We start from the raw sequence: 16,496 nt of genomic DNA, 5'->3' as shown, positions 1-16,496 counted from the left end.
TTCTAGATCAGATTAATTAACGGGTGGGTTAAACATTTTTGGGGTAAGCATTCTTTAAGGTCCAAAGTGTCGTTCGAAAGATGGAAATAGCGCCATCCTCTTCTTTCAAATGATCACATCATCACACTTTCAAACAAAGTATGTTAGACGCACTTTTTGTATTATTTTATAATATATGTCAGATGCACGAATAAAGAGAAAAATCAAAAGGCCAACTATTTTAATAACGTTATCATTCTGTATCATAATAACCGTTATAGTGTAGTGTCATTATGAACATAATCATAAATGTGTTATTTTATACAAAATTTAATACATATATGTCGTTAATGAAAACACTCAGTGAACAGAACCAGAGACATATAATACGTCTCTGACAGAACTAACCAATAATTCACCATTGTGGTTTTCATAAGGTAATTTTAATTTTATAGTGTTAAAAACGGCGGCTAGAATGAAATTTGAAAAAAATAGGCAGGACAGGATTTTTGAGTAAAAAAAGGCAGGTTGAGACACTTGCCAAGAAAAAAAAAGCCGGGATGACAATTTATGTAAAAAAAGTCAGGATAAACTACTTGAAAAAAAAAAGCAGGACCGGATAGAGAGAAAAATAAAAAGGCAGGACAGAGATTACAACTAAAAAAATGCAGGACAACATTTTTCATCCTAGCCCTCCCCCCCCTAAAAATCAAATGGTAGCCCCCTAAGTGACGTTTAACACCAATCAATCAATCAAGTCATGTGTGTAAATAAATTTCGAAATTACACCCCGTAGCCCGAGAAATTGTCCCCAAAACATGCAAAAGATTCGTGACAAAATAATTAACACTAGAAAAGTCTCGACATCAAAATGTTCCAAGCAATAACATAAAACATTCTTACTTAAAAATCAGAGACAACATTGTATTATGTGTCTCTGCTCAAATAAAAGACTAAAAACGATCTATAGTCCAATAACTAGAAGAAAAATGTAGGTCTATTTGTCCTCTATACCGCTATCAATTCCAATATATTATTACTATTCACGGCGGACACTGCCCCACGGTATATTATCTCTATAATACAACTTAATTATAGCCAAGGAATTTGTATAGTTACTATACAAATCCTTGATTATAGTATATTTATGTGCATTTTATACCAAAAAAAGCGAAATATTAGAAAGTAATAGCAAACCCCCAAAATACGTTTTCGACTTCAATTCATATAAGTAATCGCTTTATTTCTTTAAAGGCTTGCAGTTTCAAACTATGCAACGATCAAAGTCATCAAATCAATGAACAAAAATGTCAGTCCGGATTATTGTAGATGCTCCGATATTGGTCTGACATTTCTTTAAAAAAAAAATACACGGTTGTCGCCCTTATTTATTTGCGAAAAAAATCATGTACAAGTGTTTAGAAAAGATTTGTAGAATTTCCAGCAATAGGAGCATTTTAAAGGTTTTCATTTAACGGAAAAAACTTTTTTTAATTATCTTGAGTGTTGAAATGTTTCTATTTTTTGGTTATACAAATAATTGACCTCTACAGCTCACAGGCACTTGTGTCTATCCATTGGAAGCCCTACTATCAACGTATACTCGTAAATATACGTTGATAGTAGGGCTTCCAATGGATAGAAACAAGTGCATGTGCTACAGCTTTACCATTTGTCTACTACTGCAACATCACAGGCACTTTGAAGACCAACCCGCCCACTGTCAACAAATATTTACATGTTGATAGTGGGTCTTCCAATGAATTGAAACAAGCGCCTGAGATCAACATGTACAAAAGTGTATACTCAGCACAGTTATGACGTCTTGAAAGGCCCCTCACACAGGGACCCATAGACGTTTGGCAGGTGCAAAATTATATATGACAGTTGCAGTTCTGCAAACTTTTCATGAACCCTCCCCCCACCTGTACTGACACATCAGAGTTTAATATTTATTCTATTTTAAAACTTGTACAAAATCCGTTCAAATTCTGAGAATCCTGGAAGACGTATAGTCGAATCTGATTTGCTATTAAAGATAGAAAAGTGATGTAGGAGTTTCCCCTTTCTACACATGTTCTATTTTAGAAACGCCAAGATTTTTTTGTTACTAGTCCGTCTGACATATTAGGTTACAAGTTTGTGTTGCCCGAGGTCTAAATCTTGTAGTCCTGGGCGTCAGTCTAGTGGATTTCTTAACCCCTGTGGCAGCCCTGCACGTGACTAGTATGTGCACAGGGGCACTTATCCGAGATGTTTTGAAAGGATACATTTGTATATATGCCAGTATGTATGTATTTATGTAATCATTATTAACTTATACTTCATGTACTTTGTATATACACCACCACAGACATATGGTCATGTGGTAGCTTGTTGGCCCATGAGTGCAGGAATGTTGTGGGTTCAAACCCTGGTTTTGTTAATTCAGACTTTAACAATCCTAGTCAATTAATAATGGAGTTGAATGCACTTGCCCCATGCAGGATTTGAACTCACAACCCCAGTGTTGACTGGCTAGTGATACAGTAGTTCGACTAATCACACCACTAAGTCTTGGCCTCAGAGGCCCCACAGGTAGTTGATACGAAAGTGCACAAAAGATAGTGAGAATGTGGACAATGATCATGATGTTTGTAGCTTTTTTAAATTATTTTAGATTCAAAGGCAAGCATGTTGTGCAGGAAACAGTTCAAGTTTAGACAGGAAGTCGTCAATTCACATGTTCCATCCAAGACTACATGATGCTTTAATGTGAGTAAAAAGGAAGAAAATATATAGTAAATCTTTTCGAGTCAACATGGTTTATAACTTGTATTAAAGTATATGTATCGTGTAGTCATCTGTTCTCGATAGTTATCAGTTCTCGATAGCAATGCGCATGTTTAAAATAAAAGTAGTTTGCTAAATCGCACATGCATGACATGCTTTATATTTGTCGGTATTTCAAGGACAGAATAAAAACTCGCTACAAGCATGCAGGTGTAATACCACCAAATCATGGTACGTCACATCCGGTTGCATACCAAAGTAGGTCTAAAAAAATATTCCCTTGAATTACCGTTGTAGGTAATTTTATTGCAGTAAAAATATTTCTGTGTCATAAACATATGTCTTGGGTATTTCAAAACACCACTATTTTTTATTTGTGATTTCTATAAAAAAAATTGTAATCTTGAGGTTACATGGTGACTAAACCTTGTACGGGAGAAATTTGATTGGTTAACTTCCAATGATGGTTATTTTCTTATATGCAATGAAATGTTATGTGAAACTTTTTCTATAGAACTGGACAGGATAAAACTTTACTCATGCCAAGTATTTCTTTATTTGAAACAAAGATAAATTCTGCACAATTTTTTGAAAAGTGCAAATTTAACAAAGACTAATAGGGGAAAATCAATAGTGGTATTACACCTAATACATTAATTTCAACATTTCAAGTTTTCAGACATTTTACAACAGGAAAAATAATATTTTCCAATTTTAACCTACTACTTTTCAAGTATTCCCAAAACAACCCCAACTTCATCCCCTTAGTCATGTAAGTTCATAAATCGACGTTTTCAAATGTTAACAAAACTTAGCTTGAAAAGAAGGTCAAGTCCACATGTGTAATACACATGATACACAATTGTAAGATGTGGTGTAAAGTCGCTATGGAAAAAAATCTATTGAATGCCCTTTGGGCTATATCTTATGAAGTTTAATTCATTTCAATTATCGAAATTATAAGAATTGGTTCAATAATTTAAAATATATTAAAAATTTATATTCAATGCATATTTTTGTCCTTGAATGATAACTCTTAGGCTATTGGTTAAAGATGCCTTAATTGATCAAATAGGGTAAAATTCATAAAAAAATATGTTTCTCAAACAAAAGATAGTAAAATTGATACTTTTCTTCAATTTGCATAATTTTAAATCTTCTATTAATATCAAACATGTTTACCATACTATATTTTTCACTTCTATGGAGAACTGATGACTTAGAGGACACACTGTCAAAATTGAACACAACAGATGTTTTGATTTATGCAAGAGAAAATCGTGAGGATAATAGGAAATGAATAAAATCTACTTAATTAACACAATTAGCTTTGACCACATTTATTTAAAGAACTGGCCATAATAAAGCAAAAATGTGTTACACTATCGAGAACCGATAACACTAGGATACTGACTTATCATTTTCTCACTTTGAAATTCAGTTGATTTTATGTTTTTTTTTTAATAAAAAATTTCAATCATTTTGCATTTCAAAATAGTTCTCATGTTTATAACATGTATAATATAATTTATGTTTGAAGTAAATTATATGAAATAGCAGCATTTCCATTTAAAACAAAATCAATGTACCATTTTTTGGACTAGCTTTTCTGTAAATATCAGGAACCCTTGAAAATGTTGAAATCTAACTACATTAAACATGTAAAAGAACATTAGAATTTTAATTTTTCAGATGTAATTTACCACGGATAGTTCGGAAAAGTCATTTTACAACCTTTACTCAAACACAGGTAAGAATCATGATAGAAATAAAAGAGATGTTGGTTGTGAATCAACAAGACTGCTGCCCAACAAACCAAGGAAAATAAGAAAGGCATCTACAGGACATCATATGGCCTTCAACAGTAAAAGAAATGACACATACAATGTATGAATAAAAGGAAATGTGTTGTACACGTCAGTGAAACACGCCAGTAATCTATTGAAATATTGAACATAAAAATAACTTCACTTTGAGCATTTATAATGTTTATCAAAACAAAACACATTTAAATAGATATCTATATATATATGTATATGGTTTGGTAAGAATGAATAGACAAATAAGAAAATGTGTTAGTATACATTTTGCTAATCTATTTAAAGGGGCACTAGCTACGATATATATAAAAAAATAAAGTATGATTTTTTTTAGATCAATCATTAATCAAATTGGAATAATGGAATAATAATTTGTCTTAGCAATCAATTTCCTTTAATTTTGTTGAAATAAGCGATCAAACATAATTTTTGACTGATTCGCTTGCAAGTGAAAACGTCATCATCATTCTAACCGGTATTCATGGGAACTTCAAGTTAACCCCTAGCTAGAGATTGACAACGCCTGCATTGTACGTGTACTGGTTATTTAAATAAAAAGAATGTCAACAATGAAAGTGAAACTACGGTAAATCATTTGATTACTAATTCGATGCACATAAAATCATTCTTATATGGTTAAAAACAATTAGAAACATCTATTTTTAATCTATAAAATCAAATCAAACAGACCTATAAATATGCAATTGCACGTGTTGTTTTAATCTATTCGTATCTTTATTTTTGTTTACATCGCTTATATGGTCATCTTAGGTCAAATCGATAGTTAATTAGATGGCGTCTGGACTAAAATACACACGAAACGAACCTATATATTATCTACCCCATGCTCTGTAAACTGTTTATTTTAGACTTTTGATAGTTTGGAAAAATGTTTTACATTGTTATAAACCAAATATGAGAATTTGAGTCAAATCGGTTACAATGAATTTGACAGCTAGTGCCCCTTTAAGGGATTTTTTTTACCTTTAACAATATTATAGTAGTGTTAAATTGATTTGTAAACAGAACATCATGTTGATGTTTATAAAAGAAAATGTTTAATTTTTTTCCGGTTTATTGCAGCATTTGCTTTAAATTTCATGATGCTTTTAGTTTTTAAAGTTTGAAGGTTCCAGCAATAAACATGATAAAGGTTAAAATGTTTAAGTAGAAAAAAGAAACTTTGAATATTGAAATTCAATACAAGTCCTTAATCAGTTGTAATTAATGAGAATAATAAAGCACCCATTATATCATCTTTTACCATGTTTAGCTAGAACATTTATGAAAGTTTTGAGATTAGGTATGATCGCCAATGAGACAAATATCCACCAAAGACCCAATGACGTAGATGTTATTATTACATTGGTTGCAATAAATTACATTGATTTCCCAGTTAGATGAAAACCGATAATTTCACAAGTGAAATAAACGTGGTTATTTCACTCTCTGATGTCATACAACAATAGGTGTTGTCAAGACGTCGATAACGTGGGATCAAAACAAATTGTGAATGTGTAGGAAAAACATATAGTTCCTTACATTTTCTACAAAAATTTCATAAAAAAAAGCCATTAGCCAATGTAATAAAAAGTATAACTAATCGCCGTATTTGAATATCAAAAATAAGACAACTTGTGACCGAACGCTGCTATGGATTAAACTGGTGCTGCACACTCGTTTAATCCATGCGTCGTTCGGTCACGCCTTGTCTTATTTTTGATATACAAATATGGCGATTAGTTATACTATAATTGTCGCTATTTTTTGCATTTTTCTTTTGATCTTTTTTTGTGATAAATTTCATATCATGCTACTCGCATGAGATGGAAAATTATCGCTAGAAACTAAGCATGCATGCACATGGCGTTGATATGAAATTGACACGAAACTGACAACGTCGTCATAGATAAAATAGCGATAAAAAGATTATCATTGTTCATCTCAACTTGATTGCCTTTCTCACTTTTGACGTCCTGGCTCAAGGGAGAAAATTAATCTCATTGAGATGATCACCGCTAATCTATCATTATATGATTATTGTAATATAACTACTGTGGATAATCTATGTGTTTTTCATTCACTGTTTCTGAGAGAGAATTTAAATACAATGCAGTTGACCTTGCAATTACTGTACAACTTTCTTTTGACAATATTGGTATCCTACGAATATTAATAAATCCAATTTATTAATATTCTTTGGATACCAATTTTAATAGATTACATAAGTACAGGAGAACCCAAAAATATAAATGCTCATTGAATTACAAATTTTCTAAAGAAATGAGTGTGCCACACACTTTACAAAAAGCATGCAATTAGATATCCACACTTCTGTTACTTTTCCTAAAACCATGAAAATTGGTATCCACAAAATAATAAATGAATCCACAGTCTAGTTTTCATTGGCTATTTCTGTCATAGATAATATTTGTAAGATATTTTATAGGCAGTAGAGGAAGAACTTGATGATCTGTATAGACAAATTACGGTTGAGGTCAAAGGTCATGATAAAGAAGTTTTAAACAGCTACACCAAGTTTCTAGTTGCAGCTGCAACAGAATTAGATATAAAATATAATGTGCCGTAAGTATAAATATTGCCATTTATAAAATATTTAGTGTTTTGAAAGTCTTTTTATGCTTTTTTAGCTCACCTTGCTCAAAGGGCCAAGTGAGCTTTTCTCATCACTTGGCATCCGTCGTCGTCGTCCATCGTTAGCTTTTACAAAAATCTTCTCCTCTGAAATTACTGGGCCAAATTAAATCAAACTTGGCCACAATCATCATTGGGGTATCTAGTTCAAAAATTGTGTCCGATGACCCCGCTTACCAACCAAGATGGCCGCCATGGCTAAAAATAGAACATAGGGGTAAAATGCAGTTTTTGGCTTATAACTCTGAAACCAAAGCATTTAGAGCAAATCTGACGTGGGTAAAACTGTTTATCAGGTCAAGATCTATCTGCCCTGAAATTTTCAGATGAATCGGACAACCTGTTGTTGGGTTGCTGTCCCTAAATTGGTAATTTTAAGGAAATTTTACTGTGTTTGGTTATTATCTTGAATATTATTATAGATAGAGATAAACTGTAAACAGCAATAATGTTCAGCAAAGTAAGATTTACAAATAAGTCAACATGACCGAAATGGTCAGTCGACCCCTTTAAGAGTTATTGCCCTGTATAGTCCATTTTTAACCATTTTACGTAAATCTTAGTAATCTTTTACAAAAATCTTTTCCTCTGAAACTACTGGGCTAAATTAATCCAAACTTGGAAACAATCAACATTGTGGTATCAAGTTTAAAAAATGTGTCCATTGACCCGGCCATCCAACAAAGATGGCCGCCATGGCTAAAAATAGAACATAGGGGTAAAATGCAGTTTTGGCTATTAACTCAAAAACCAAAGCATTTTGAGCAAACCTGACAAGGGATTAAATTGTTTATCAGGTCAAGATCTATCTGCCCTATAATTTTCAGATGAATCAAAATTACCGTTGTTGGGTTGCTGCCCCTGAATTGGTAATTTTAAGGAAATTTGGCTGTTTTTGGTTATTATCTTGAATATTATTATAGATAGAGATAAACTGTAAACAGCAAGAATTTTCAGTAAAGTAAGATGAACAAACACATTAGCATCACCAAAACACATATTCACATAGACCAAGGTGAGCGACAGGCTCTTAAGAGCCTCTAGTTTTTTATAGCTACTGAAAAAAAACTAGAAAATTTAACACTGCTTAAATTTTCCTGCTTATTCCAGATTTATGGCTGTTTAAAACTGTAATTAGTGTGACAGAATAATAGCTGTCAATGCCAAGCTGTCCAGTGTCTGTAATCTTTTACAAAAATCTTCTCCTCAGAAACTACTTGGCCAAATCTAACCAACATGGCCAAAATCATTATTAGGGTATCTAGTTAAAAAATTGTGTCCGGCATTTAGAGCAAATCTGACAGTAGTTAAATTGTTTATCAAGTCAAGATCTATCTGCCCTGAAATTTTCAGATGAATTGGACAACACCTTGTGAGGTTGCTGCCCCTGAATTGGCAATTTTAAGGAAATTTTGTTGTTTTTGGTTATTAACTTGAATATTATTATAGATAGAGATAAACTGTAAACAGCAATAATATTCAGCAAAGTAAGATCTACAAATAAGTCAACATGACCAAAATGGTCAGTGGACGCTTTTAAAGGAGTTATTGCTCTTCATAGTCATTTTTTCAAATTTTTCGTAATTTTTTTTTAATCTTTTACAAAAATCTTCTCCTCTGAAATTACTGGGCCATATTTAACCATACTTGGTCACAATCATCATTGAGCTATTTAGTTTAAAAAATGTGTGTGGTGACCCAGCAAACAAACCAAGATAGCCGCCATGGCTACATATAGACCATAGGGGTAAAATGTAGATTTTGGCTTATTACTGAAACCAAAGAATTAAGAGCAAATCAGGCATGGGGTAAAATAGTTTATCAAGGCAAGATCTATCTGCCTTGAAATTTTCAGATGAATCGGAATTCTGGTTGTTGGGTCTCTGCCCCTGAATTGGTAATTTTTAAGGAAATTTTGCAGTTTTTCAGTTATTATCTTGAATATTATTATAGATAACTAAACATGCTAAAGAGATAAACTGTAAACAGCAATTATGTTCAGCAAAGTAAGATCTACAAATATGTCAACATGACCAAAATGGTCAGTTGATCTCCCAAGGGGTTATTGCCCTTCACAGTCAATTTTTAACAATTTTTAACAATTTTGTAAATTTTTTGTAAATTTTTAACTAAATAATTTCCTCTGTAACTAATGGGCCAAGTTCATTATAGATAGAGATAATTGTAAGTAGCAAGAATGTTCAGATCTACAAACACATCACCATCACCAAAACACAATTTTGTCATTAATCCATCTGTGTCTTTTGTTCTAATATGCACTTAGACCAAGGTGAGCGACATATATTTGCAGTGCTTCTTTCAAGAGCAATTTGTTGATTTCATGTACATGATGTATGTTTTACTTTTATTTAGACAAAAGCAGCCAGAAACCCATTTTCATAGACGCACACTAAACAAAGCAGTGTTTGCAAGCAAGAGAGCAAAAGTGCAGTATGAAATAAGAACACATTACAAAGTTTTTGAGGTTTGTTTTCTGTGTGTTGTTTGTATGTGACAGATCAGGATTAAAAGACTGAGCTTTGATAGGATAGAGTTTATCGCTTTTTTGTGCATTTTTCCTTTGATCAATTTTGTGATAATTTTCATATCATGCTTCTCGCTTGAGATGGAAAAATTATCGCTAGAAACTAAGGAGGCCATGTGGCATTGCTAACAAAATTGACATTGAAATTGACAATGTAGTCATAGGTAAAATAGCGATAAACAGATTATCATTGGTCATCTCAACTCGATTGCTTTTCTCACTTTCACTGTACCAGCTCAAGTTTGAAAATCAATCTCGTTGAGATAATCAACGATAATTTATAAATATTATCTTTAGCCCACCTGGTGATTTGCTGTTTGACATATCACTTGGGGTATGTCATCTGCATTTCTTTAATTTGGGGAGATTGGTCTATATTGTACTTGTACTATCAGCTGTTTAAGCTCATGTAATCTGGAAGTTTTACTGATGATCAGAGAAAGCATGTTTTTTTTTCATGCTATAAAGGAATAATCATTTGCATGTTACAATGTTATTTAAAGTGAATATTTAACTTTTTATAGGAGTAAATCTCACACAGTTACTGCACTCAATTGATACATTTTAATGCTTTAAAAGATAACATAAAAAATTAAGAAAACTGTTCTAAAAACACATTTTAACTAAAACCACTATGTAATTATTTTCTTTCTTTCAAAAAATCAAATATACGGACTTTTAAAATGATTGTATATTTTTGTAGGCTAGAAAGCTGACTGGATCAACAGCTAGTGTTTTCATAGAATATATCCAGAGAAATCTTCCTGAAGGCTGTGCTATGAAGGTAACAAAGGTAAGAAAACGGATCTTTTAGCATCAAGTCTTTTTGTCACACCTGTGGGGACAAAGGGATACTAATCTGGCAGAAATTCTTGGTGTAACTATTTACTAAATGCTGTATATAAGGCTTAGCAATACATTTTTGTTATGTGAATTCTTCACTAATTATGGGTTATAGATTATCTATATATGTATATTTGATTCTTGCATGGTCTTTCTTTAAATCAGGCAGGATTCACCTGACCTTGGACTTATTTCATAGATCAGTGATTAAGGTTTAATTTTTGTTTACCAGCTGGATGGCAGATAACATAAGTAATAGGTCAACTATTTTCTATGTAGTGAATAACTTGAAGGTTTTCATGTCCATCTTAAAGAAGGTGTGTCTGACCTTGGAACTTATTTTCATAGTTCATTGGTCACAGTTATTTTTTTGTAGTCTGTTCTTTTTCTCAGATACTATAAGAAATTTTATCTATGGGGTGATTGTAATGTCTACAAGGGTTCATCTAATCACGACCTATGGCTTCATTGGTTATGTCCCTTTCTCTCATACTGTATGCAATAGATCATATATGGTTGGTGTATGGAACGAATCAGTGTTTCAGCTGGATAGGGTGAACACCTACCTTTTTTTTATCTGGGTCCTTGTGTTCATTGAGCTGTGATTCTGCCTTCTTGACATTTTTCATTGTGCAGTTCAGACCTTTTTCTGATTTTTTTTCAACAACACCATTATTTTGAAAAGATCTGCCTCTTTTTTCCCATAAATTTTAAAGTCAATTCTTTAGATCACTGGACACCTTCGATGATGATATACTACTAATGTCTTTTAACTTAGTCTTAGAAAAGTTGTTTAGTGGTTTCATTCAAACTTACTGGTGGAAGATGCATATTAAATCTCAAAAGCATTAGATTTAATTATTTTTTCTAATATTAAAGAAAGCCAGCTTGTGCAATATAAAATTCTTCTCAGGACAATATTCCCCAATATTCATGCAATAACCCTATAATATAAAACATTATTGAAATTAATGATATTTTGATTATATTTCAGTACAAATTACACCAGTTGCCAGAAAATTTGACAGAAACCATTCATGCAGAACTTAGATTGCAAAATGTAGCCAGCGAGAGAAAGTCAAATGTTGAAGAAGGTACACAGGAATCTGATGTTTCAGAAAATATAGGACAAACAACAGAATCTATATTTTCAGTAGATACTAATGTTGAAAAGAAAACTGAAGAAAATGTACCTACGTGAAAAGAAATAAAAAATATAGTAGAAATCACAATTGTTATTTTTTCCTCATTAAGCTTTGTATTTGATAAATGTGTAGATTGAGATAAAATAAAGAGTTACTGGTTGATAGAAAGATACATTACAGTATATCTGTCACTGTGGCTAAATGGATGAATTTGCCTTCCATTTCGTAACCAAGCTTTTTCATTGTCTATTTTGTAAAGTGTTCTATGTTGATATGGAAGTATTTAACAAGTTGGTTTTCAATAAACCCAAATCCAGAAAAAAGTTCAACAAACAAGTTTGTAAAATACTACATAGAAACTGAAATACATGTGAAGCCAACAATACCTACACAACAGTGAACTTGTGTCTATCCACTAATAGCACATGTAGTGTTTCATTTGGCATTTCAACACCTATTTATAAATCCCACTCAGTTGTATTATAAACAATGGAAGGATAATGATTTGAAGCCTTTCCAAACAATCTCTTAGACAAAGTTGACTGTAAATTAATTTGGCTTCTTTTTAAGTTTCTCAAGGTCTTTAGCTCTTTAATTATCAAGTATTTAATGTAGACTGGGTCTTACTACCCTAGTAGACATACTGTTTTGTTTTATTGTTTTACCAAGTGATGTCCTTTATTATTTTTTTAGATTTGATTTGATTTTTGGTATTTTCACGCCACTTTTTAATTTGCTGTTACAAAATGTTAGAAATTATTATAAATTAAGGAATGTATCTCCCTTATGCAAAGCTCTGATTCCTTCCACGGATTTGGATATACTTTTTGACCTTTTGGATTATAGCTCTTCACCTTTTATATTTTGGCCACAAGCATCACTGAAGAGACATGTATTGTCCAAATGCGCATCTGGTGCAGGAAAATTGGTACCGTAATGTTATTAAGCACCACATTTAGGCTATTTCTTGGCGGCCAGTTTTTATTGATGGAGGAAGCCTCAGTGCATGCGAAAAAAAAAATTTTTGTTTTTTTTTTTATATTAAGAAATATAAACAAATTTGATACCTTGCAACCATCAAAACAACTGTCTGTTACAAGATGGCAAAGTCAAGGCAGTATATCATACAAGAATATTGTAAAAAATATATTTTTTTATTTGTAACTAGTTGTCTTCTGTCAATAAATATATCAGATACATAAATATACTTCTTATAATAACCCGTTTCAAGTAGAAGTAGTACTATCAAAAGTGCATGTCTATAAAAAAGTAAAATATTAAATACATCATTTAAATAAATAAAAAGGAAAAACTATGAATATTTAAAAACTAGTTGCCTTATTTTCACTGCCATGCAATTATTTGAAACAAATTTTTTTCAATTATCATTTTCAAATATATCTTAAACTAAAATAGCCATAGTTTATTCTGACAGCATAACAGATAATAGACTATAAGTATAAACATATAAACATGATTAAAGTGTAAAAAAAATGATTGTGCTAAAAAAGTTTTGAATGAAAATCATTCTAAAAACATTGTACAAAAATGAATATGAGGTAGAATTCGAAGTTTTTGTTATTTACCCAAAACATACATAGCTATTTTAAAAAGATAATAAATTAAAGCGTATGTGATGAATCCTATAGTATTTATAAGCACATTTGTTACAGAAGGGTTTTCAATATTTCAACCTTATGTCCTACCTCTTTATTAAATAGAAGGATTACATCACATCACAAATGAGGAAATTAACTTTGTCTTTATCTATTTAATCAGGCATTAACTAGCTTGTCTAAAAGTAAACACTAAAATATAAGAAATATTATGCCTACATTTGTCCAACATATACTGCACGACATTAAAAGATTAATAATCAAAGGAGATACAGTAACATTTTAAAAGAACAATTTCTTTCGTTGTATTTATACATATATATATATGATTGATTGTGTTTTGTTGTTTTTTCAGTTATAAATCATATAATCAACATTCAATTTTAGAGAATGTGCATATTTTTGTACAAACATGAATACATGTTAAATTTAAAAGCTATATGTATATGGCTTCAAGATGATATATGTACCGGGATTAGATAAAATATATTGCTTTGGGCCAGTTGTTGGAATGCAAAAACATATGATGATCATGATGATTAAATATTACCCCGGTAGATGATCATAATGCACGAATTTAATATCAAAACTGTTTTACCCTTATGAATATCAGTCTACCTTTGCCAATGTACAAATATGAATTACCTATAGCTAGCACTTTATGTATATATGTAAATGTAAAATCTAATTAATAATCCAGATCATTTTTATTTCACTAAATCAAGGGCTCCTTTCACACGTATGGTATCTGGATGATTTTCTCCAAGGAACATTACATGTATTCTGTATGCTTCTTCAAACTGATATTTAGCTTTTGCAAAATGGTTATCACCATAGTAGAATGCTCCAAGATTGAACCTAGAAAAGAATAAAAATGTTACAAACATCTAACAAACAAAATCATCAGTAGTATCTTGTTTTGTTTTGATTTGATTTTTAATCAATATGTTTCGATATAAAGTACCTGACTAAATGGTTGTCTTTTTGTTGTCTTTCTTTTTTACCATTGCGTTGTCTGTTCTCGTTTAACTATGCGTTTGCATGTCCCGTTTGTGTCTTAGTTTTTCACATAGCAACATTCCAGTACGCCTGCATATCGAGTATGTATAGTGTACCTAAGGTTGATACGATATTCAAAATAGTTTTGCATTTCCTATCATAATTTTCTTGATGGAGGGTTGCTACTGTTTCTTTGTTTACATTTCATATGTTTAAAGCCAGATATCGGTTAATTCCAATGTCAACACAATATATTAAAGCTGAGGTTTATCTTGCATAACCAATACCTTCATCTGCATATGACTTATAGGTTTCATAAGAAAATCTAGGAATCAGACTAAATGCATATAGTACATGGATATAAATCCTAACTTTTTAAATCAAAATATAACTACAAAATAGTTTAGAACCTGATAACTCCAGTGACAAGGTAATTGTTCCCATATGCGTCCAGGAAAATCCGCAAAGCTTCTTCAAATAGCTCTCCAGCAATTTGGTGATTTTTGTCATCATAGACCAGTCCAATCTCATTTAAGACATTAGCTGTGTAAGGATGATTTGTCCCAACTTCACTACGAGTTACTTTCAGATCTTGCACATAGTATGGCAAAGCTTCATCTAAGCGATGCTGCTCGTAATTTAACTGTCCAAGCTGGAAATATATAATCATACTGCACAGACAGTTTTGTTTTACATTACACACATTTTTGATGTCAAGATATTTATTTACAGTGGGCGACGGAGACTATATATACAAAAAAAGCAACAGGTCATTCAAAAAGACACACACCTGAAATAAATCAAACACACAATGCGACGGATGAAAATGTAAACAAAACATTTAATTGCCAAAAATAAGTTATTTTAAGTTTCAGACAAATAATAATGAAAGGTCTCGTTAGAATGTTTTAGTGACCACTTAGACCGTCAAAATCAAGCAAATCAACAAAAAATACGACATGGTTCAAAACTTTTGAAGGGTTGGCAAGGGCAAATGTGAAAAAAATATTCCAAGACATATATATATATGCACGATTTCACTGCTTTCAGACAAGGTTAGTTAAAGTTATATGAAACGAGTGACTGGTGAAAAATAATGTTTATCTAATTCTTGAACCAATGCATGTATATATCATAAACTTAGTCTTATGTGCACGATTTTATCATTTTTTACGCAAATATATCGTATAATCGTGTTTTTTTCTTCTCTTTGTCTGTTATGATTTAACAAATATGGCAGCTCATTAAATCCGTGTTTTGACTTCGAAGTTTACCGATTGTCGCCTTATAGTAAACAATCAACAAAAAGGCATGGATATTGAGCCCGTGTTTGACATGTGTAATCAGATAATAGTTTATTTCAGTGACAGATCCATGCGTATTGCGATCACCAGATTTTACAAAAAGGTTCAACTAAGGTAATTTTGCATATGGAAAATATGTCGGCGAATTGCTTTCTGGAAGCTAGCAATTAAAAAAATAACTTCTTCTAAATATGAAAAAACTAATGAATTTTGTCCAGAAAACGTATATGTACATAAGTTTTATAATGAAAACTATCCATGTTATTTTTAAAAAAAAACATGCATCACCTTTTTTTTTTAATTTGAGGTTTCATATGACTATAATATAAGTATACTTTTCTTGAAATAACACAGCAGTTCATTTTTTTAAACTGATTGCATAACTATTAAAATAATAAAAAAAGACACATTTTTTTAATAGATATTCAAATCATAAGATATAACATCAGTAAAAGGCAAGTCACATTTTTTTCTCAAAAATATGAATTCATAAGTAAAACGGTGATAATCATGTTGAACTCCAATCGACCTTCAGCAAGTTTTCCGTGTACCTTTCGGATATATTTGGATCGGACAAACTGTTGACTTCAGTTGTACCTGGTTACAATTAAAAGGAAATAATTTCTTATATGAGAAAACAGAAATATAGCATTACCTTTGTGTAAATATCTGAAACAAAATGGTGTTTCCTTCCAATCACATTTGTTGCTAATTCTAATGCTCTTGTCGTCAGCTTTTTTGCCTCCAACATGTTGTCTTTATAAAAGTACAATGTTGCCAAACCAAGCAATCCATCACAAACCTATCAAGCAAAAAAA

At 31.5% G+C, this 16,496-nt stretch overlaps 2 protein-coding genes across 3 annotated transcripts in view; one reads left to right on the top strand and one right to left on the bottom strand.

The window, feature by feature from the left end:
* Window positions 1–1,340: 1,340 nt before the first annotated feature.
* LOC134699090 (small ribosomal subunit protein uS10m-like) lies at window positions 1,341–11,965 on the top strand. Its single transcript, XM_063560777.1, has 7 exons — window positions 1,341–1,442; window positions 2,639–2,733; window positions 4,444–4,501; window positions 7,021–7,157; window positions 9,600–9,711; window positions 10,475–10,564; window positions 11,609–11,965. Exons 1-7 carry the CDS (start codon window positions 1,386–1,388, stop codon window positions 11,813–11,815), a joined length of 756 nt encoding a protein of 251 aa, XP_063416847.1. The 5' UTR covers window positions 1,341–1,385; the 3' UTR covers window positions 11,816–11,965.
* Window positions 11,966–12,967: 1,002 nt separating this feature from the next.
* Window positions 12,968–16,496, bottom strand: part of LOC134699089 (uncharacterized) — a 37,313-nt gene continuing 33,784 nt past the window's right edge. Inside the window, exons 32-34 of one of the 2 annotated variants that reach the window (XM_063560775.1) lie at window positions 16,334–16,480; window positions 14,785–15,026; window positions 12,968–14,233 (exon numbers count right to left, since the gene is read on the bottom strand). In XM_063560775.1, the coding sequence (XP_063416845.1) occupies window positions 14,083–14,233; window positions 14,785–15,026; window positions 16,334–16,480 (540 nt within the window). In that variant the 3' untranslated portion in view covers window positions 12,968–14,082. Of the gene's footprint in view, window positions 14,234–14,784; window positions 15,027–15,053; window positions 15,165–16,333; window positions 16,481–16,496 lie in introns of those variants that run through there. The other variant, XM_063560776.1, reaches the window with a different exon arrangement.

The sequence above is a fragment of the Mytilus trossulus genome, unplaced genomic scaffold (genome assembly GCF_036588685.1).
Source record: "Mytilus trossulus isolate FHL-02 unplaced genomic scaffold, PNRI_Mtr1.1.1.hap1 h1tg000024l__unscaffolded, whole genome shotgun sequence".
Taxonomy (NCBI): Eukaryota; Metazoa; Mollusca; class Bivalvia; order Mytilida; family Mytilidae; genus Mytilus; species Mytilus trossulus.
This window is presented reverse-complemented; position numbering and strand designations above follow the sequence as displayed.